Raw genomic sequence first — 22,537 nt, 5'->3', positions numbered from 1 at the left:
AGAGGATAACTCTGTTAACCGCGTTACATATCCTCAGTAGAGTTGTCTCCGTTCACTGCATGTATCTTTACATCAGAGAAAGAGATCCAATTTTCGTACTTGTTTGAAAAAGTTGATTTGTATACTTTATTTGCGACTTTTCTTACCGAAGACACGCAGATGTCAAAATGCCTGGCAGCTGCATACATTGACTTAACTATTTTCTCGTTACCGGTTTCTGTATTGAAAGATTTAACTGCTTTAGGCTTTCTCTTTCCCCCAGCATGCCCGGCGAGTAATATTTTCGCTCTGTGTGACATTCCTGTAAATCGTGAAGGAATTATCGAGTTTTGTTATTGTTAATATGATTGATCACAAGACCGTCTTTGATCTCCCCAGGAAACATTCGAATACAAACCTGTGATTGTAATAATTTTTCTTTCCCAATAGTAAATTTAAGATATCCGGCAATTTCAACCAAACCGACCGGTTTTTTCGACGACAGTGTCTTACTACACCATCACGAGATGCTTCACAAATTTGAATGGTGGGAAGTTGAACAAATTATTTTTACATAATCAGATTTGTCTAAATTGTAACTTATCTTCAAATCTAGCTATATAGTCTTCAGGGGATATTATTAACTTATCAATGACATTGACAGAGTCAAGATTGTTATTGTTTATCATAATATCGTTTTAATTTTCTATATTGTTTACCACCACAGCACCACACCGTAAACAAGGCTGTGGACCAAGACTCGCCCGTCACACACTTTGTAAATGTTGACAACAAATTCATTCACGCAGGATGTATTACATGGAGTTGTAGATCCCACCATCAACCACTTACACTGATTTCTTATTTGAGTAATTGTATATATAATATTTTTGATGTAACTACTTGCCTGAAATATAATATGGAAGAGTTGGAGAGATTATCTACAATCCAACCCTGGAAAACGTCTAGATTCGATTTTGACAGAAGAACCCCTAACTTGCGGAGGCAAGCTCTGATTGATCCGATTATTAATCTGACTAATATTATCAGGGATGCTAAAAATGAATTTTGTGATGATGGAGCATCTCACGTATGGTCAACATTCAAAATTGTACGTGACGCTGACGAAGTCATTGATGCTACAATGAAAGATACGCGAGCGGAAAGATTATTGATTATCGCAATGATCAAAAATATTTTTTTCAGAATAAAGTTTATTGTGCTGGCAGAACCATATTACGCTGAGTGGATTATCCGTGACAAACGTGACCCTGTCCTTGCCAATGGAAAAACCGCTCTGCTAAGTACAAATTCCAATCCAGGATTACTGACAGGTACGTAATTATACTGAATCCGCAGATGTTACGATTAAAGATATTTATCGCAGCAATCAGATATTAAAATTATCGTCTGCGGCATCCGTGTACGATCCAGTATCCAGTCACAAGACTGTTTATCTAAACGGACCGGGAGGTTCTGGTAAGACGACTCGGGTGATCGAATTATTTCGACAGAATTCAGATATAGTTATTTTAACACCTACACACAGACTCGCAAGAGAAATGAAACAGTGAGGAGTACAATCATGTACTTATCACAGCTTTTTCAGACACAAGGACAACACATGGACTCCTGACCGAATGGGAGCGAAATATATTGCAAAACTTCTTATTTGGGATGAAATATGAACAGTATCGTTAGAAACATTAAACATGTTTCTTGATTGGCTGTTATTAAAAATACAGCTGCGAAAATATGCGCTGATCACGAGCAACCACCACCTTTTGTTGGTTTATCTCCCCATGATTGGCTGCGAAACTTTGTTGATTATTATGACGAAAGAATTGATGATCTTAGAGCACTTGATTCAGGATTAAGTGAGTTTAAAAAGTTAATCAGACTACAACCAAGAAAAATTCAATGTGAAGTAATGAGTAAAATAATTTCAGAAACTTTAATGAACGACTTTCTGGAAATGGGGACTCCAAACGATTTGATAGATGCAAGTAGAAGGCTACATTTGAACCACAATTATTTATGTTACATAAAGAAAAGTTTCCAGAATTACGAGTGCCGCTGTGTTATCCACATGAAGATACGCGACGGCAAAATATTGACGTTGATATACCAAGACAGACTGAGAAACATAATCTTGTATTAAACGATATTGTTTTACTTGATGTCATTATTATTGAAAATGCGATTTAAAAAAACAAATCTCCGTGGACGTTATGATACGCAATGACAATTCATTCATCTCAGGGGATAACCATCGAGGATGCGCGAGTTTGTATTGTATATGATCGTATGAAATGGTCAAATTTAGTTTATCTCGCAGTTTCTGGAGTCAGAAAAATATCTCAGTTGCGGAGGGTTATTCTAGACGTTACAGAAACCACTGGCGGTGTTACTGACAATGATATAGTAAGAAACAAATTCGTTCTAAGTTGTGTGACAAAAAGATAAACGCGACTTTGATCTAGATGTTGAATGTATTATGTCACTAAAGCAGGAGCAGAATAATCACTGTGCGAGTTGTAATTGTGTAATGTTGTGACAGTACTCGAGTAATAATCCAAGACAATTTACCATAGACAGAAAGGATTGTAGTCCTGATCATACGCGCGAAAATGTGATGCTGACCTGACTTGAATGTAATCGGCGTAGAGGTGTTAGTTAAGCGATCGCGGTGCTAATTGCGTGTCTTCGGGAATCAATTGTAATTGTTCACATTTAAATCCACGTTGAGGAGCAGTTGACTCTAGTCTGTAGATTGCAGGTCTACCCGTGGATCTTGTTATACTAGATATATTGTGCGTCGTAATACTCCAAATAGGATCAGTCGCTCTTTTTTCCCACCTTCCAGTTCACCAGCTTCATATAAATACCTTGCATTCACATTACCTAATAATGGCTGCGCTGAAAAATCACGTCGTTATATTGATATACGCGCTTGTGATTGCATTAACAGGCTTCAACGTAGTTGCTCGAGTAATTTCATTATTTAATGCAGCTATCACACTTGGTAATCTTGCAACCCACACACAAGATCATTTGTCTTGAATGAATTCCTTTGCATATTGATATCTAAATAACCGCTCAGCACGTGTTCGATTAAATCGTTCAACAATTTCATGATCGCGCTGAATTGCAGTATGTCCTTGTCGTATTTCAACATTATGTTGATTCATCAGCGATAATACTGCGCCCTAAAATTATTTGCCAGTATTGACCTGTAACAGCTGTGTCCATCGTAAACGACCTAGTTGATATATTCGTTCAAACGCAGAAGCTACTTCGGCAGCTGTCTTAGATGATAACGGCTCTGCTTCCTTGTATCTACTTGCAACATCAGCGACAGTTAACGCATATTTGTATGTTTTACGACGTCTCCCAATTTTGATAGTATCGTGTGGCAAAACAAAACACCCGCACGTTCAACTTCCTTAGGAACGCTGACATCGAAATGTGCGTACGGAATTCGTTTATTCGGTGATAGGTAAATTTGCCATATTACCTGTCGGTCTGACCATTTTCAGCAGTAGAACGTTCGACGCCTGCTGCTTCAGCGAGTTTACTAATCGCTGCTCCACCTTTCCAGTATCATCTTGGGGAATAATAAATCAACTCCATTATTTCAACAATCGGTTGATCAATTACCAGCTCCTAATAAAAGTTTATCTTTCATCGCAGTTTTTACTAGCCAACTAGCTGATATATTTTTGAAGATTTATCCGTTATGGAATTTAGCGCGTGACTTAGTTTCAAATATGCGATATGCCTATTCTATAGATCTTTACTTTAATAAGCTAGACCATGAACGTGACACGCTTTATCAATATCATTTTTTGGATATTCACCTGATTTTGGTTGGTCTTGATTGTTAAGTCTGATATCAAGTCGAGTTCCAGGTCCACATTAATTATATCCTGGGTGGTAGTTTGGCTCACTTGGCCGCAATATCACATCCGTGTTGCTTTTTTTAAATCGACTTTGCGGGAATAAATTTCAACTTGTTTGTCCCACATCGTTCACACTTACCTGTAACTGCTAACCTGTTAGTTTTTATTGTAATAGTTGTTAGATCACCTGTGGGGGTACGCGTCCTACATTTCACACAATATAAATCTATATTTATTTATCTTTTGTATAACACAAATATAATTGATTTCCTTGCGACACGAAAGCAAGACTGTCATACATCATCTTGCGCTACCAAATTCGATCCGAATGATTATCATAGATCCATCTGGGTCTTGTAAAACTCAGCTGTTACTTAATCTGATCATGAGGTGGTTGAAATAGGATAAATTGTATTTAGTTGCACCATCAGTTGACGATCAGAGATTTTATGATGTACTTAAGGATTTTAATGAAAAAGCAAAGTCAATAAATGAAAACGGTGATAATGTTTTTGAATTCATTACTGATATCGATGAAGCTCCTTCTGTAGATGATATTGACGGGTTTATTAATAATTTAGTTGTGTACGATGATGTGATCTTAGAAAGACAATGCAATCCAGCTCGGATATTTTCTCGAGGAAGGCATAAAAACACAGACGTAATTTATGTAACCCAGCGGTACACACAAATACCTAAAGTGATCAGGGATAATTCTAAAATTCTTGTTGTTTTCAACGGAGTTGACACGCATACTTTACGAAATATTCATTGGACTTGGTGCAGCGGAGATATGGATTATAATATTTTTACAAATGTATTTAGTCAGGCCCCGTATAGATTTATAACGATAAACTTGCATGACCCATGGTCACGATATCGAATCTGTCTCAACGCAGTCATAACTAATAGCAGCAGAGAAGGTGAAGCCTCATACTTGGCACTCAGTTTGCAATCTCTATTTTACGATTTCGAGGTAGGCTTATTTTTGCGAATAACGAGTGAGTCAATTAGAGCTTGTTCGCCCTCTATGCTGCTTGTCATGAGAGTATGTGTTTACGCATATATGTATGTATGTATGTATGTATGTATGTATGTATGTATGTGTGAATGTATGTATGTATGTACGTATGTATGTATGTATGTATTTATGTATGTATGTATGGATGAATGTATGGATGTATGGATGTATGTATGTATGTATGGATGGATGGATGTATGTATGGATGGATGGATGGATGGATGTGTGGATGTATGTATGTATGTATGCATGTATGTAGGTATGTATGTATGTATGCATGTATGTATGTATGTATGTGTGTATGTATGTATGTATGTATGTATGTATGTATGTATGTATGTATGTATGTATGTATGTATGTAAATGTATGCATGTATGTATGTATGTATGTCATATGTGCGACTTTATTGTGTCAAGTGAAATTTATGACGTAAATATGGTAAAGTTTACAAATTGGTCAATTCGTTATGAATAAAACCATTCCGAATACAAGTAAACATTATCTGCCTAAAAGACAAAATAAAAATTTAAGAGGTAGAAACTTTTTACTAGTTATGCAAGAAAAACCATAGAAGGTTAGACCAAATTACAAGAATAACAGGTTTAAAGCTTTCTCAATCTGTATAAGCCGTTCACAAACATGTATAAAATGTAAAACCAGTAATTAAGCAAAAATGCAAAACCAACTAACCGTAAAAAATGTTGTTGGGACATAAACTATTATAAGTGCTACTTAGAAAAGTGTTAAATCGTGTCATACAAGCACGCCACAAGATATATTTTTGCTGCTAATTTTAAACATTTACAATTATACTAGCTCATAATGACAGGCTATGCACATAAAACATGTCCTAAGAGAATGTGTGAACGTATGTATGTATGTATGTATGCATGCATGCATGCATGCATGTACGTACGTACGTACGTACGTACGTAAGTATGTACGTATGTATGTAGATAGGTAGGTAGGTAGGTAGGTAGGTAGATAGGCAGGTAGATAGATACGTACGTACGTACTTATGTACGTATGTAGGTAGGTAGGCAGGTAGGTAAGTAGGTAGGAAGGTAGGTGGGTAGGTAGGGAGGTAGGGAGGTAGGCAGATACGTAGGTAGGTATGTATGCAGTTAGGTAGGTAGGTAGATATGTATGATGTACGTACATAAATGGTTTAATGATACATCAGATCAATTCTTGCTTTATTGTGTAAAGTAAAATTTATGAAGTAAATATGGTAAAGTTTACAAAGTACTCAAATCCTTATGAATAAAACCATACTGAATAAATGTAAACATGTCTGCCCAAGATAAAAGAGGTAGAAACTCTGTTACGTTTGTTCTATGTCAAGGTTGACACTCTGCAGTGATGGAATTGATATAATGAAATTTGTTTGTGGAGTTTTCATTCAACATATTACCAAACATGTAATGATTAATTCAATATTTAAAGACACTGTATGGTATCTTCAAGTAAAGAACGGGTAACTGCAAAGCAGATTTGACTGCATTATCGGCACTCTCAGAGAATATTCTGATGGAAATGGGATAAATTTGCTTTCTTTCAACATACCCATTGGTTTGCTGATGTTTTATTTAGAGACTACTTAATAAATAAAATACTGTCTAAAGTTATCTGCCTACGAAACGACTGAATGCTTTGTAAACCAAAACTGAACAGGTACATACCAAGGAGAAAATTGTAAGCCATTGTATATTTTAATTCATATTGTACATCATAAAATAATCTCAAAACGGTTTGTACATGTGTTTCGGTACTAAACTTGTTTCTTGATGGTTGCCAATTGAATTATGCATTCTTTATTAATAAATAATAATATCAACTGATATAGAGTATACCATATATACATACATATATGTGACAGAATATAACAATATATTGCCAGAAAATTACAATCCTACCTAGGTACTTAGACATTTCTAGATATAGAATGAAAGCCGGAAATACATTACACGTTAGTCATCCTTTAGGCCTACTAGTTTCCAAAGTCTTGCACATGTAAAGCTTTATTTAACTCCTTTCACATTCTGCAAAGGAAATGCATTCTCTTTTTGACCATACGCATTAGTTTGTCATATTTTCATAATTCGAAATACATGGTATCCTGAATGTACATTACTTGAAGAAAATATAAGCGATTTGGAAAGATATAATCTGTTTTGAAGTAAGACAAAAAACACGTAACATGGCATTACTTTTATTCTTTTGAGCTGGAATATATTACTGTGTGCAAACTATGAGTCTGTGTTATTTATGACTGATTTGTGAACTTGTATTGTCTTGGACGAAATGGTATCTCATTTCTACCCATCACACCTCCTGTACCTGTAAAAAAAAGTATGAGTGAAACATGTTTTGATACTAATACTAGAGCGTACAGATGGAACAGAGCGTAACTTTGGTATTTACATGCTGAAGTTAACAACTATAGCAGTGTTCTTTTAAGAGCAACTTTATTTCTCTAGTTTTAATATTTTAATTTAACATAGAATAGTTTAATAATATGAAAACCAGAAGAAATCTCAACTTTTCCTCTCCATTCTGACCTATTTGTATGTAATTGTGTTATGACAGGTGATAAGTATAATGTTACTGAAAATATTAATTTTACTTCTCTACACTGCCTTTCAATTTGTAAGCATCAAAATAGGTATATGAAATAATCAACTGAGTTAAAATTTGTAGCAATGTAGTTTTCAATGTACCAAAAACATATAAATGTAGCGTTTATTCGTCTACCTTTCAAATACAAATGTGGCTAAATGTTTTCAAAAAGCTATAGTGCACATTTTATATACAAATTCAATATTAACTTTTCTCTTCTTTTTCCCAGAACAATTTTAAATACATCTCCATAAACATTAAACAAATGTATTCTTACGCCTTGCCAATACAAGGATACTTGTATTACCTATGAGAAAGATGCAATTAGAGAGCAGCGTGGTTTATAATATACATGCGCCATGAACGAACCTCTCTGGCCCTGTCTACAGATAAACCATTATGATCACTATAAGTGTACTTATAACCTAGCTTTCATGTAGCAATAAGCGAAGTGTGATATTTGGTGGGCAAGATATGGAGGTTCTAACTTCCCTGCACCTTAGTCTCATTTACAACAAAATACAACAACAAGAAAGTTTCCCGTATATTAGAATCCCCATTTGCTGGATGCACATCCTAAAAACTGTTAGATGCAACTCCTCAACGACAAAGTAAAAGGGAAAAAGACAATAATATGACTAATGGAAGACATTTACCACACAACAAAGCAAAGCACTTAAAGGTCGCCTTTTACTAAATATCCGTCAAACGATGTCGATAACGGTTCAGCTGCTTCTCCACAAGGAAGAGGAATGAACAATGAATAATAAAAGATGAAAACTGATACAGATAATGTGTTATTTAGATTATTTATATTACCAGATTGTTCCCATAATATGGTTAACGTGTTATTTAGATTACCTGCTTGTGACGTTAATATGGTTAACCTGTTATTTAGATTAGCGGATTGTGATGATAACATAGTTAGATTAAAACATGTGCCAAATGTTTCTGATTATGACTAATCCATGGATAGTGTTATTTGAAATGTGCCAAATGTTTGTCATTAAGGCTTCGCTATGAATAGTGTGTTAGTTTACTCTACCAAAAATATGTATGATAATGGCTAGGCTCTGGAAAGTGTGTTATTTGAATTAATCTGTGCCAAATGTTTATGATCATGACTACGATATGAATAGTGTGTTATTGTAATTTATCTGTGCCAAATGTTTATGATCATGACTACTCTATGAATGTAACTGTGCCAAAAATAGTTATGATAATGTCTGGGCTCTGGATAGTGTTTTATTTGAATTTATATGTGCCAAATGTTTATGATTACGACAACGCTATGAATAGTGTGTTATTCGAATTTAACCGTGAATATTGTTTATGATTATGACTAAGCCATGGATATTGTTATTTTAAATTTGCCAAATGTTCATGATAATGTCTAGGCTATGAATAGTGTGTTACTTGAATGTAACTGTACCAAAATAATTATGATAATGTCTGGGCTCTGGATAGTGTGTTATTTGAATTTATATGTGCCAAATGTTTATGATAATCTATAAACTATGAAAAGTGTCTTGCTTGAATTTAACTGTGCCAAATGTTCATGATACGCTACGAATAGGGTGTTACTCGAATGTAACCGTGTTAAATGTTTATGTGTATGACTACGCTATGAATATTGTGTTACTTGAATATAACTGTGCCAAATGTTTATGATAATGTCTACGCTATGGATAGTGTGTTCTTTTAATTTAACTGTGCCATCTGTTTATGATTATGACTAAGCTATGGAAAGTGTGGTACTTTAATTTAACTCTGCTAAATGTTTATTATTATGTCCGTTTACTAGTGTTATTAATGGGAAATTTGTTAAATAATACATATTATAAAAAATGACTGAGTGGGATGATTTCTGTGTTTAAAATTGGTTCATTTTTTCTGGTGAATCAATGAATCTACATGAAAAATTTTTAATAAACATTTGCAGTATGATTTGATTACACTAACTGTTTAATTTAGTCAAATAATTGGACACAATCAAACATTTTAATTGAAGCTTAAAAATGGAGAAGTGTTCATTAATTGCAGTAACTTTACTCGGAAAGACATCTATACAAATGTGTGCTTTCAATTGATCTCGAGAGTAAAAGACATAAAAGTGACAAAATCTAAATCCTTTCTTTTCCAAAACCTTCCATATCCAGACGATGGGTTTAGACAACAAAATGCTATTTGAGTTTGCCAAACAAAATCAATGTTTTCCTAATGTGATGACTACATATTTCCAAAACATTTAAACAAGTTCAAAATGCATATTACATGATAAATAATGTATTTCAATTGAATCCCACACAAGAACCGTTCTTAAAACTGTTCGTATTAAACGCATCTTGAAAGACAGTAAGAATACTGAGTCTGCATCCACATCAAATTAAAGAATATGTTATACAAATTAATTTCCAATGAGACCGTTAATTTCTCTTTGCATCAAAAGCGTTTATATATATATATATATATATATATACTGAGTTCCCCATTTGAGTGCCATCCTGCCACGGCCAAAAATAAAAACAGGTTAGTAGGCAGCTTTGACACTGAATTTATGGGGACTGTGTTTCATTAATTATCAAGCTATGCAACTTTAAAAAAGCTATTTTAAATGTCTTACAAGAAGCTATTTCTGTATGATGGTGTACGTAGCTCGGAATCCTTTGAAAGTGTAGTTTTCATCGGAATGAAAGTGAAGCAACAGTGCCTGTCCGGTGTATAATATTGGAGCCGATGGTCCGTTTCCACAGAATCTGAATATAAATCAACAGAAGGTCTGATTAAAATCAACTCCCAACTCTACATTGACATAATAAAGATTTCATGATATTGCATTAGAGTTCTAAATGGTCCCATTGCTCTTTAGCATTCAACGAATACCCATGGGATACAAATTCTCGTTTAGTATACAGTTATATTTTGCTTGCTCGATACACTTCAGACGTCATCCGTGACATTGAGAGTGATTCACTAATGACAAATGGATAAATTAGATACGTATCTTAATCATCTGGTTTTTATACGCTTAGATTCAGTGCAGAAATTATATCACAGTCATTTTGGGGAACATGTTGCTTCAATCTACACCACAGAAAGGGCAGTGTGTACAAGGAAACAATCGTCGGATTGAATCCAATTAACATGTGCCTTACAATGGATCGTAATGATCACTTTGTTGCACAAATTGCCATTTCAGTGGTGTAGATTTGAAACAATATGACAGTTGACAAACCCTGCTATGCGTAGGTTTATAACTTACCACCTGGATGACACTAGTGAAAATATAAATATAATATAAATATACAGTAATAAATAAAATATGTCATTTTCAAAATCCATTATGATTTTGAACCATACGTTTCTTTAAAAAATAGATAAATCAAGAATGTATTGTTTCGTGTATACCAACCTAGGTCCTGCAAAACCGACACCATACTTTCTTATCTCTAACCAGTCAAGGCTGCATAATACATCGTCTTCCACTTCAAAAGTATCAAATCGCACTGTAATATTCGACTTTGCTGTGGTCTAAAAACGAGAGTTAAGATTTCAACAAACCACAGGCAGAACATGTGATTAAACTATTTTCACTCTTTTTATTTTCATCTTCAGAGAGTACCGTGTTGCAAATCAGTGTAATTATTCTTTGTAATGGCCTCTATGTTTAGATCAGACCTGCTTCAGAAAGTTAGGTATGTATTCAACTCACACCTTCATTGCAAAAATTTAAATCTTTATTAAATGTGATGCATTTGTATCGTCAATGTCTGAACCTCTCTAGACCCTAACAATACGCATGGCACATATAATTATATAATTAAATTGAAATTATTATCAAAGTGACATTTGAGATATTCTTGTACACTCGTGTGTAAATATATATATTTATATATATATATATATATATATATATATATATATATATATATATATATATATATATATATATATATATATATATATATTAGTGTGTGCAGGGAACGAAAAGGATATGGATCTAATTGAAAAGCTTTTCTGACTTCATATCATGAAAACTGCAAGCATCTGTTTTAAAGAAAAGCAAACGCTCCTCTATTTTCAACGAATTACTACTACAGTGGCGAATATCTGAATTAGATTTGGAAAACACGAATGCTTGTCAGATATTCGATACTCATTATTTCAGGTTTACCTACATTACATCATCTGCTTTCATTTCCTACAATTATTAATCAATTTAATTACGATACGATAAACGTTTTTTTTTTCTTCTTCCTTGTCTGCTTTTCTTCCTGAAACTATTTTGGATATGTGATGTGAATGCATATTCGAGACCGTTGGTTTCATAATTTATATTCACAGATGGATAAATCTTAAATCCCTTAATGTTTATGAACTTCTTCTACGTACAGTGACAGTTGTACTCATCATTAATCATTGATAATGATGATGTCCTGTTGTCAAGAGTGCTGTAGATAAATAACCTACTTTCGCATTATTGTTATATATATATATATATATATATATATATATATATATATATATATATATATATATATATATACAGAGAGAGAGAGAGAGAGATGTGTGTGTGTGTGTTAAATTAAACAACCAATAAAATGACCTAACTTTTCTAAGTCTTTGAACAGAGATATTTACCTATGTTTATTCCGTCTTACAGTATATGTAATGAAATACACGAGCCTATTATGCTTGATAATTACATGTTCACTTGCATTTACCAAGTAAAGCAATGCACATACATCATCGTGTTTGGTTTTAATTCATTCCAATGCGAAAGCTAAATTTGTTATTGGAAAGCAAAGTATCCATGCTAAATCTATCAACATGTCAAATAAATGGGCGATTTGTGTGTATCGTTACTTGGATTAGCCAATAGCAGTCAGCATTTTCGCCATAATTGTGGGGAAAATTCGGGGAAGTGAAAGTCCCTGATGATCCGCTGAGGATACCGCCACATCCTAAATTAATAAAAATGTGATCACTTGTTAGCAAATGTCTACACCTTAGTTAGTACACAACACAATATGCGTCTTTCACTTTTAAAACGGTTAACACAAGCTCTATCACTTGTAATACTGAGTTAGCATTTAAATAACATCAGCTTTAGTCGATAAATTAAATTTATGTGGATATGCAACAACAACATATTTCGTTATCGCTCTACTAATACTGAAAACAAAGAACAGTGTTAAGTTATTGTTCAAGTTTTAATAATCACTATAAATAAATGTGACAATATTTGACAACTGAGTTAACACTTAGACAAAGGAGATTTAACCTTCCGCTTTTTTGTATAATTAGTAACATATCAATCCAATCAACATGTTAGTTTATCAGTGTGTGTGTTCTGAATGATTTTTCTAACCTATATACTGGCTGAAACTCAGATAGTCAATAAAATGAGTAGTACTTAACTTTTCTCTCGATAACTGTTTCAAAATGTCAGATCTATTGATTAATAGATAAAGCAAACACCATTGCCTTTTCTTCTGGGTTAAAATACTCTTTCGTGCCAGAGTTAGAACATAAATAAATACTTTTATATTTAATTTCTGATGATGTAGAAAAAGTTAAAACCATGTTAAGAGCGTCGGCAGATACGTAACACTTTAGTACCTGGCGTGCCTCTCTTGACTTCATCGCATGTTCTGCCAGAAAGTGCATCAGGGCATACGCATGCACAATTCGGGCCAATGTAGCCTTCATTCCTGCAATCCAGTCTATCAGCACATCCCGCTGCAATACGAATACAGTTATGTTTTGTTGTGGTAAGCTGTTAATAATTTCGCATTAAGTTCTTGTTTGTAATGTATCTTTTAACCTATATACAACTGCATTTATGTTCGCGTAAAAGGTTTAACAACGAAAGCAATGAACACCAATGTGACTAAAGTCTTGAGGAAGGAATGAATAGATGTTACCGCAAGCTTAATGGTGTCCTGCAGCAATGAAATAATGATGTCGCAACATGACAAGAGTAATGATTACGCGGCGAATTTCTCCTAACTACAAACTAGTGATAAAGCTTCAGAATATTTTGTCAATTGGCTGTTATTTAAATATAAACATTATTATTATCATCATTAATATTATCAGTATCTATATTGTTTTTATTATCATTCTTCTTCTTCTTATTATTATTATTATTATTATTATTATTATTATCATGCTTTGTTATAAGGAGCCAAGGTGACGCAGTGGTTAGCAAGATAGACTCAGGTGCGGGTTTAGATCAGTCAGAGTCGATTACCATGGTGTTTCCTCGGGCAAGGTACTTTAAACCAATTGTCTCTACACTAAATAACCAGTTTGCATTACTGTGTCGTAAAACACCAAATGAATTCTTCCTGGTGGTAATCACGGTGAAAATCTATCTTAGCAGATAATAGTACTGAAGAATTTTGAAGCATGTAAAATCTCTACACTGAGAAAGATCATCGATATTACGCTCTAAAATGCTCACTTTCTAATATATATGTTGACACTTTGAAATGTGTTGGAAAATAATCCTTAATTTAGCTGGACTCTCTTTGATGCGTGTAATAGCGGTAAGATACAAACATAACGTGGACTTAAAACAGCGTCTAATTTTAGATGCTCTAAGCACCTTACAATATTAAATTGCTCATAGAACATATGCAAGGACAACATTACAAAAACAAACGCCATGAAATTACAAACAAAATAATGTTGAGAATAATTAAGGAAGTAAAGATTATTACGCCTTTAAGTATGTTCTTATAGTCGAAATAGATGAGCTTAAGAGCAGTCTTGAATGAAATCACAGTATTCTTGTTTCTAAGATCTATGGGCAATTCGTTCCACGTAGCTGGGACCTGGTACACAAAAGAAGGTTGTCACCATGACTTCGTTTTAATAGTGGGAACAATGCGAATGCGAGTCACGAAAGAGGAGAGTAAGTTTCTAAATAGGGTGTATACATGGGTGAGGCTGGATAGGGATATTGAACAGGAGCCAGTCAACGAAGTGTTGCATAGTGAACAGTTGTTATATTTGATTATTGATCGACCTGGTAGCTATTGACGCTTGTATAGCATAGGTCTCTGTCATTGGTTGTTCGCCCTCTAAGGATGATCCGATCAGCTCTATTTTGAACTGAATCTTTTGAAATGTCTTTAGTAGGAACCGAAACGAAGGAGACGAAATTGAATTACAATAGTCCAGTCTTGACAATGCTTGGAAACACACAAGTGTTTAAGTGGCATCAACCGAAAGGAAATTGCGAATGGAGTGTGTTGATGCGTGTCTGTTCCCGATATGACGCCTTGCATCATTTCATGACATGTTGGTTATAATGAGAGCGTTCTGTCGCTCGTGACACCTAAGGTTTGTGATGACGGTGTAAGTTTAATGTTTGCAGATACTTATTGTTTGAGGTAAAGGTGATCATGATGGCTACAGTTTAATCATTCGTCTGTAGCTTGTTACAAGTCATCCATGCTTTCACGTCATAAACGCATCTCTCTACCCCTTGGATGTTAGCCTCACCTTTTGATGGGCAGCTAGATTTGATTATTTGAGTGTCAACAGCATACAATTGGTGAGATATCGGATGTCGATCTGCGACACTTGAGAGCATATGAGAGTATAAAATGAAGAAAACGAGGCCAGGAACAGACCGTTGTGGAACAACAAAACAATGGTCACCTGGGTTGGAATCTTTTTCATTTACAGACACAATTTATGTCATGTTGATTAAGTAGGACTTGAAATATAGTTAAGCTGTATCATGCATACTGTATATATCCTGGAGACCGTGAAGTAATATAACCTGATATTTTGTGTCCAACACCGCGGACAAGTCAAGAAGGGTAAGGATTGTAGTCTTTCCACGAACCAGAGCAAAGTGAAGGTCATAAACTACTCTCAGAAGGGAAGTCTCTGTGTCATGGTGAGGAACTTATGCAGACTTTACATTGATAAAATGCCTTCATGAATTCAGATGAGGTACAAGTTCTGATACAATTGGTTTTTCTACGATTATTTTTAAATGAATTTGAAGTTAGGAACTGGGCGGTTGTTTTTAAATCATTAGGGTCAAGTGTCGGTTTATTCAAACGAGGCTTTACAATGGCGGTTTTGAAAAATGATAGGAATCACCCTAACGATAGAGGAGTACTGATAACACTGGTTAGTGAAGGCAATATCAGCAGTGATGTCAGAATAGTTCACATGACTTGGGGGCCTTATTCTTTACAGCTGTTTGTACTAAATCTATAAAGACCAATTCAAATGCAAAAGCAAAAGAAAAGAGAGCATTGCATATATTAGTCATGTCAATGTTTTCTTGCTTAAGGAGTAGAGCAAAATGAAATCATCATCGACAATAGCCAAAAATCCCTCGGATTAGGTCCTCGATATCAGATATAACCAGCGTTATATGTGAAGGTAATCACTAGATTACTAGATTAACTAGTTTATCTAGCAGTGGATTTAGGCCCCTACACACCGAACCAGTGAAAAGTACTTCAAGCACCCTTGCATTTTGTAAGCAAACATTATATGTGACTTTAATTTTCTCAAATTTTGGCGCCCCTAATATATGGAATGGATAGCAATATCACTAAAATATTGTTCTACCTATTCATTTGCGAATCGAGTAACAAGATAAGCAACTTTCGTTTAAAGAAAATGTTACCACACTGAATAGTATTGATAATGTTCAGACAGACTGCTTTTTTAAGATACAATTCAAGTACAACTGGCAAATGTGCACGTATTTTCAAACGAAAGACGAATCCCAGAAGAACATAATAAAAGTGCAAGGCGGTCGCTGTCATTTTCAAGATTAAATAAATGACACTGTACACTGGCAATTATTGGACCTGTACTAAAATAAACTAAACATTATGCGCCTTAAATTTCAATATTCGTCATAAATAATGTTATATTTATTTAACACGCATTCTTCTAATTCCACACACCAACAAATTTCGCGTCAATCAATTAGATAATGAACATGCAGCCCTATACCCTCAGGAAATCTTTTTCACGTTGTCTGCATTACATATGAGCAAGTCTTGCACACAAAGATTACGTAAGAGGATGTCGAAAATGAGAAAACATCAAATTTGTTTTTAGAATACGAAATCCTGTAACATATCTAGACTTTTAAACATTTAGTGATATTCTTTAATTGGTATGATTACAGCTAGGGCGTCACAAACAAAAGTGCTAAGACTATGTGTTGTATATGTATGTGTTGTATATGGGAAATCGATACAAGGGACGCAACCAAATAGAATGACGGTTTATCTGATTGTCCAAGACCACATCACTTATGTGCAGCTTGGTCTTTTGGAATCACATGAAACTGTCAGCACACCGTAACGTCAAAATAAAGTAATCTAGAAGAAACTTACAACAAGGTACATATCAATATTTGAACTAAAGTTTCAATTCAAAAGTGACCACATTTGATAGGCCGTACTTGTAGTGTGTATATAGGTGTGTAAGTTTATATGCATTGACACTTTGAAGGAATGTGTTCTAACACTTAAATAAGTCGTCTCAGTCACAGCTTGGAGCCAAAACCATGTCTAACCTTGATATACAAATTACTTTCTAGTATTAAAACTCGCTTCAGTTTCCATAGAGTAAGCCTAATCTAAAGTTTGTATCCACTTTAAACTGTCCATTCATTGGTTTACAATTAAATATAAACTGTATAACCACATAAAACTATTCAGAAGAATCCGTACTGCGTTGAGCATTCGTCTCCTTAAAGCTGGTTCTACTTATTGTGTGCTTGTGGATTACAAGACCTTTATTTTTCTTCATGTATATGTTGTGGATGAGTCATTTGGAGGTTGAGGGAATCATTTAGCCATGGATTCTCAGAGGGCTCAATAAAATATAAGCCAGCTCATAGGCGGATTTCATGTATGCTTACCATTGCACTTGTATACATCATTTGCCGTCTTTATATCAATAAAGCTCAACTCATCTCTCTGCCCCATGATACCCATCAATCCTTTGTCCTTTGGTTCAATGGTGTGGGCTTTATTATCTTTACTGAACCACTGCAAGATAACTACATAAGTAAATATACCACAATATGTTTGATTAATTTCAAAAAGCATGTCTGATTCTCTTAATAGTTTATTAATTGAATTTTGAAAATGTATTCATATACCAAGAATAAACCTTGCTATTAGAAGTATATCAGAACATCGAATGCTATCAATAAGAACTTAGGGATGAACATATTTGTTCTCCTTTTAAGAATATCACTCAGCCTTCTCTGAATTGTACACGGCGGTTCGGTGTAATTGACCATTTGAAAGAAAATGTCCATTAGATAAGGACGAATTAAAGAAGTATATTAGTATTTCATGCTAAACTTCTCATGTATTTAATTTAAAGAAAAAGAGCGTTTTCTTAAAATTAAAATCCAATTTCGTCAGAGTGACAATGTACACATTCTTTATCAAATCGTAACATTTCAAATAAGCGATCCTAGTTTTAACAAATGCAATTGCCCTTAAGAAATCTGTCACATGGGTGGAGAATACTTAAATTCGCGAAATAGAGGTGATACAGAATGACGGCTCTAGATTTCGATGGCATGATAATCTGCCTGAAGTTTACAAACTCTGTCAGAGTCCAGTGAGGTCAACGATTTGTGGATTGATAATATTACTTACGGTTGGTCCATAATGCATGGCTGATCCAACATCGTACATCTCCCTCGTGTCAATAATTTGCCGGTCGTATTTTTTGAAGTCTGCCTCTGATCCCGGCTTTATATTCGCAAATGCGACGTTTACAAAGAAGTCCCGGTCAGGTCGTGATTGCTCATGATAAAAACCTAAAGCATGTCCAAGTTCATGAGCTATCGACACCACCTGAATAAAAATACCTCAACAATTATTACCATTATTCTCAGAGAGATATGAAACCATTTAAATATCTACAGTCGTAAGCAAAGTACAGGCTGATATTTAAATTCATTTTAAAATTTAAAATTCGTGTATGATAACAAAAATAATAATTAGATGTCGATAAATAATTTGCCTAATCTAACCATAAGTGGGAACATCGACGTTCATATTATCATTCACTTGTCTAAGTAATATTTAAAGTTTCGAAATGCCTTTGGCAAAATATGGGCTACAATATACAAGTACATGCACTGCAATACTCACATTGTTACAATTATCAGAGATTGTAATTTCTTGGGGACCACCGTTCACCATTCCAACATAAGATGAGCATCTGTACATAAAGCAGGTAAAGAACATAATTATAATTCTGAGCTGACATATTTTTCAATTAAAATAAAACGCAGTCAAGATGGCAGGAAAATATTTAACGCAAGGATAGGTATGCGATGTTAAAGAGAAGACGTGTACTTTTCTGAAGCTTTGACGTTGCTGCATGGGTGTCACCTAGGACATGGTAAATAATTTTGACTAGCAGTGCATGCAAGCTAGAAGTCGCATGATGATATGCAGATTAGATATGTCTCATATTTTCAAAGATTTATGTATTATATGGTTAACAGCAAGTGAGCACAGTACTATTTCATAGTTAGAAATCAGAGAAAATCGAATGATACATACATTAGCGTTCTAAATTGTATTCAATTCTTTATTAAATCTCAAATTCATTTTTTACCTTCTTTCAAAATATTTAATAATAGTTTTAAAAAAGCATTTTTCCTGAAAGTACGTCGTTTCGTTTTAATGCTAATGTCATATATGCCCAGTTTATATACCAAAACCTGCCAAACATTTAAAGTCAAAACATAAACTTCAACGAAACGAAAATTAAAGACCATGGATTTTCCTCGTTACATTATGTTGTTGTTGTTGTTGTAGGGTATAGCAGCATTTTTCAGCACAAGATAGACTATACATGGCTGCCAGTATCAATGGTAGAGGAATAACCCAGGAAAACCCTGGAAAGAACCACCTACCCACGATAATCTATTGGCAAGTTTTTTCACATACCCACATTTGGCCGAACCCGAGACTCGAACCCATTCAGACAGAGGTAAGATGTCAGTGATCCGTATCGGTGTGCACTTAGACCTAATGGGTCACTCGGGGCCCCGATAACCTATGTACTAGTCATGTTTATTTCAGGCTTAATATTATGATGATGGGTGTAAGCCTCTATGGTGTGGTCCCTTCACGTGAAAGGTGAATAAGCAAAAATATGGAATACAATCACATTAATTGTAATTTGCTGTAATTAATTATGGGGATAGAAAACTGGGAAGTAACTGTCGCACTCTGTCCGATTCTATATATTATAAAGTTGTTCAAAATAATATAAAATTTTGTTTGTTTCATCGAATCTGATTTTACTTCATTTGATTTGATATACTCACCCAGCTCCATTCGAAAATACGACGTAGCTTGAATGTCCCACTTGCCTCTTTACATCTTCAGACATCTCCCGGAACCGGATACATGTTGTCCTTTCCCAGTAGTCGATAGCAGACAGAACCGTCTTTTTGATATTATTAGCTGTAAAACAAATTAAACATGATATTTACAATAAAAATGTTGCACTTACATCAACTGATTTCGATCATATATTTTGTTTCTTAAATCATTTTTGCAGAATCTAGAGATACAGAAATTAAATGTTGTGAATTGTATTTTAAATAACATATCCGATTATTTTCCTGATTAGAACACGACACAGCAAACCAGATTTAAGATAGCGGCAGCGATTATGAAAGTTATAAGGATACACGTAAACAGAGTCAGTCACATTTCCACTCTCAATACAATTCTTTGTACACACTTCTAAACATCTGACCTAATGTAGCCAAGTCGGTGTTATATTGATATATAAATCAATGACATTAATATCATTTCCAGTGTGCAGTTTCGCATTAAGTTGACATATTGTCAGCACAGAAATTATAACAACATGCTGTATTAAAACTAAATTATATATAATTCAAATTCTTATGTCAGCAACTTTACTGATAAGAAAGCGTTGTTTAAAACATTCAATATGGACCAGGAATACATTAAATTCTTAGTGCACCATAACGAAATATAAAGCAATTTTGATAACGTTCAAAACATGATATATGTAAGGAACAGGTATCGTACTTCCCAAAAAGACATTTACTTACGTAAAACGTTGACCAAATCATTAAACTTGAATACAACTATCCCCTTCGGCCATATGTATTCCAGGTTGTGAACAACCTTGCGTTTGGATCTCCCAACACCATCTAATGCATGAACACCATCCCTTATCTCAATTTCCTGAGATGGATTCAACTTTATGTCTGCCTCATATGTTCCTTCTACGTCATTTAGTCCCTCAGAAGGTTGGTGAAGTTCAGACAGCTTTTGACCACTTAGAAGGCGGAAATGAGTTGTGTTCAGTTTTGGTGAACCCTGTCATAAGGGTATGAGGTTATTTCAAACATGTGGAAAGTGTTTCGAGTTTTCGACACTTTACGACACAATGTTTCGAAAGAAAACCAAGAGCTTCAGCTATTAAGACAAACGCTAATTAAAAATATAAATTGTTTGGTAGCATAAAGCTGTTTTATGTTCAAGGTTGGCATTTATACTTTTCTTTATGTGTGACATCTCTAAACAGTCTAATTATCTTTAAATGGTATGGCATGACCAATTTGTGAATGTTATGCAACAATAAATTCATTAACCAAAGGACGCAAAAAACTTAGTAGCTTTCCTAGACGTTGTGTATCGACAGAAAACTTAGAGACTCAGATAAGCACTTCATTTAATATATTTTAGCCCTTTTAATGATTTCTTGATACTATGCAAACCTGACACTTAATTACAAAATTCTTCCACACTTTTATGTCCAGGACTACGATGTTGTATTTTAACTGTGGTAAATAGTCAAATTCTCATTATACAAGATTTTTACTTGTTATACGTGTCGAGTTTCTTTTTTTAAAAATATCTCACGTTTTTATCTGTTTATGTAATTACGAAATATTTTCCATATGGAAGAAAACATTTACTTACATGAATAGAGTCTACTATCCGCATGTCGTAACTTCCAGTGAGGTCATCCTGCAACTTCAAGATAAAGTATTATACACATAATTGGAACTAGCATGCATAACGTAGAAATTAAATATCAAAATACCGTCTGCACATAAAGAATAACAAAATGAATACGTTGCGTTGTCTAATCTAGTTTTATAATTAGGACATATTTAAATAAAGCATTAATAATTTAGGTAAACGTTGTAATCTTTCCTTCTGATATTTTGTTTATATAAATGCCATGTTTTGTCAAACATTTCCATCATTACAAAAGGGAAAAACATTTGTGCGCTGCCGAATTTACCAGTTCTAGTTCCTTTCATACCTTTGAAGTAATACTAGAACGAATCCGTACCATATTCTGTAATGAACACATACAAAATCACTTCATGTATGCAAGTAAATAATAATAATAATAATAATAATAATAATAATAATAATTATGATATTAATAACAATAATTCCTTCCATGCACCTGTACTGGATGTCCTTGGCTCGGCAAGAAAACCATGAATAACACTACTAAAAAGAGCGTCATTTTCGAGATTTGTACTCTGTTTCAGTTTGTAATGCGCTTTATATATTTAAGCTTTAGCTGTCGATATTTTCTTTACAAGATTAGGACCAATCAAAATCGTTTAAGACATGCAGCTTTTGAAATTCTTATCACAGTTTCCTCATGGTTGTGTTAAATGCATCTAAAGGATAGCATTGTAAATGTGCAAACATATGGGTGTGAAAACTTTGTACAATGTACAAAGAAAAGCAATATGTTAGTAATTTATGATTTACCATAACGGGAAATGTAATAGTGTCTCTATAAGATTATATAATGCGGTTCATGCCAATTTTTAACAACTGTAAGAAAGATATATAGAAATATGAGGAATAATTACATAAATATTGCAACGAGTTAGCCAGATTATGACGTTATATTTATGACCACAGGGTAAATAACATCACAAAGCTTGAACATGAATAACGTCAA

At 34.2% G+C, this 22,537-nt stretch overlaps 1 protein-coding gene across 4 annotated transcripts; it reads right to left on the bottom strand.

Annotated features, from left to right (window-relative positions):
- Positions 1-6,088: 6,088 nt before the first annotated feature.
- On the bottom strand, positions 6,089-22,096 carry LOC149793640 (blastula protease 10-like). 4 transcript variants are annotated; one of them, XM_089966436.1, is made up of 12 exons: positions 22,025-22,096; positions 21,526-21,579; positions 20,649-20,919; positions 19,887-20,025; positions 18,697-18,766; positions 18,196-18,396; positions 17,442-17,571; positions 13,145-13,264; positions 12,389-12,486; positions 10,935-11,053; positions 10,146-10,278; positions 6,089-7,243 (listed from the first exon to the last, which is right to left on the bottom strand). In XM_089966436.1, exons 1-11 carry the CDS (start codon positions 22,085-22,087, stop codon positions 10,152-10,154), a joined length of 1,392 nt encoding a protein of 463 aa, XP_089822562.1. In that variant the 5' UTR covers positions 22,088-22,096; the 3' UTR covers positions 6,089-7,243; positions 10,146-10,151. The 4 variants fall into 4 exon arrangements, 3 of the variants coding, with proteins under 3 accessions (XP_089822562.1, XP_089822564.1, XP_089822565.1); XM_089966438.1 differs by having other exon boundaries at positions 21,526-21,573; positions 22,025-22,084; XR_016422580.1 differs by lacking the exon at positions 10,935-11,053.
- Positions 22,097-22,537: the final 441 nt, after the last annotated feature.

The sequence above is a fragment of the Sinohyriopsis cumingii genome, chromosome 8 (genome assembly GCF_028554795.1).
Source record: "Sinohyriopsis cumingii isolate HCF-2022 chromosome 8, ASM2855479v2, whole genome shotgun sequence".
NCBI classification, from domain to species: Eukaryota; Metazoa; Mollusca; class Bivalvia; order Unionida; family Unionidae; genus Sinohyriopsis; species Sinohyriopsis cumingii.
This window is presented reverse-complemented; position numbering and strand designations above follow the sequence as displayed.

What these genes read in the sequence shown, in the direction of transcription:
- LOC149793640 (XM_089966436.1), bottom strand. Translation starts at nt 22,087, where the DNA reads ATGACGCTCTTTTTAGTAGTGTTATTCATGGTTTTCTTGCCGAGCCAA. An exon ending in GCCAAGGACATCCAGTACAG is followed by an intron (nt 21,580 to 22,024) that starts GTGCATGGAAGG and finishes TTTATCTTGAAG; the next exon opens with TTGCAGGATGACCTCACTGG. An exon ending in TGATGTATACAAGTGCAATG is followed by an intron (nt 13,265 to 17,441) that starts GTAAGCATACAT and finishes TTCGTATTGCAG; the next exon opens with CGGGATGTGCTGATAGACTG.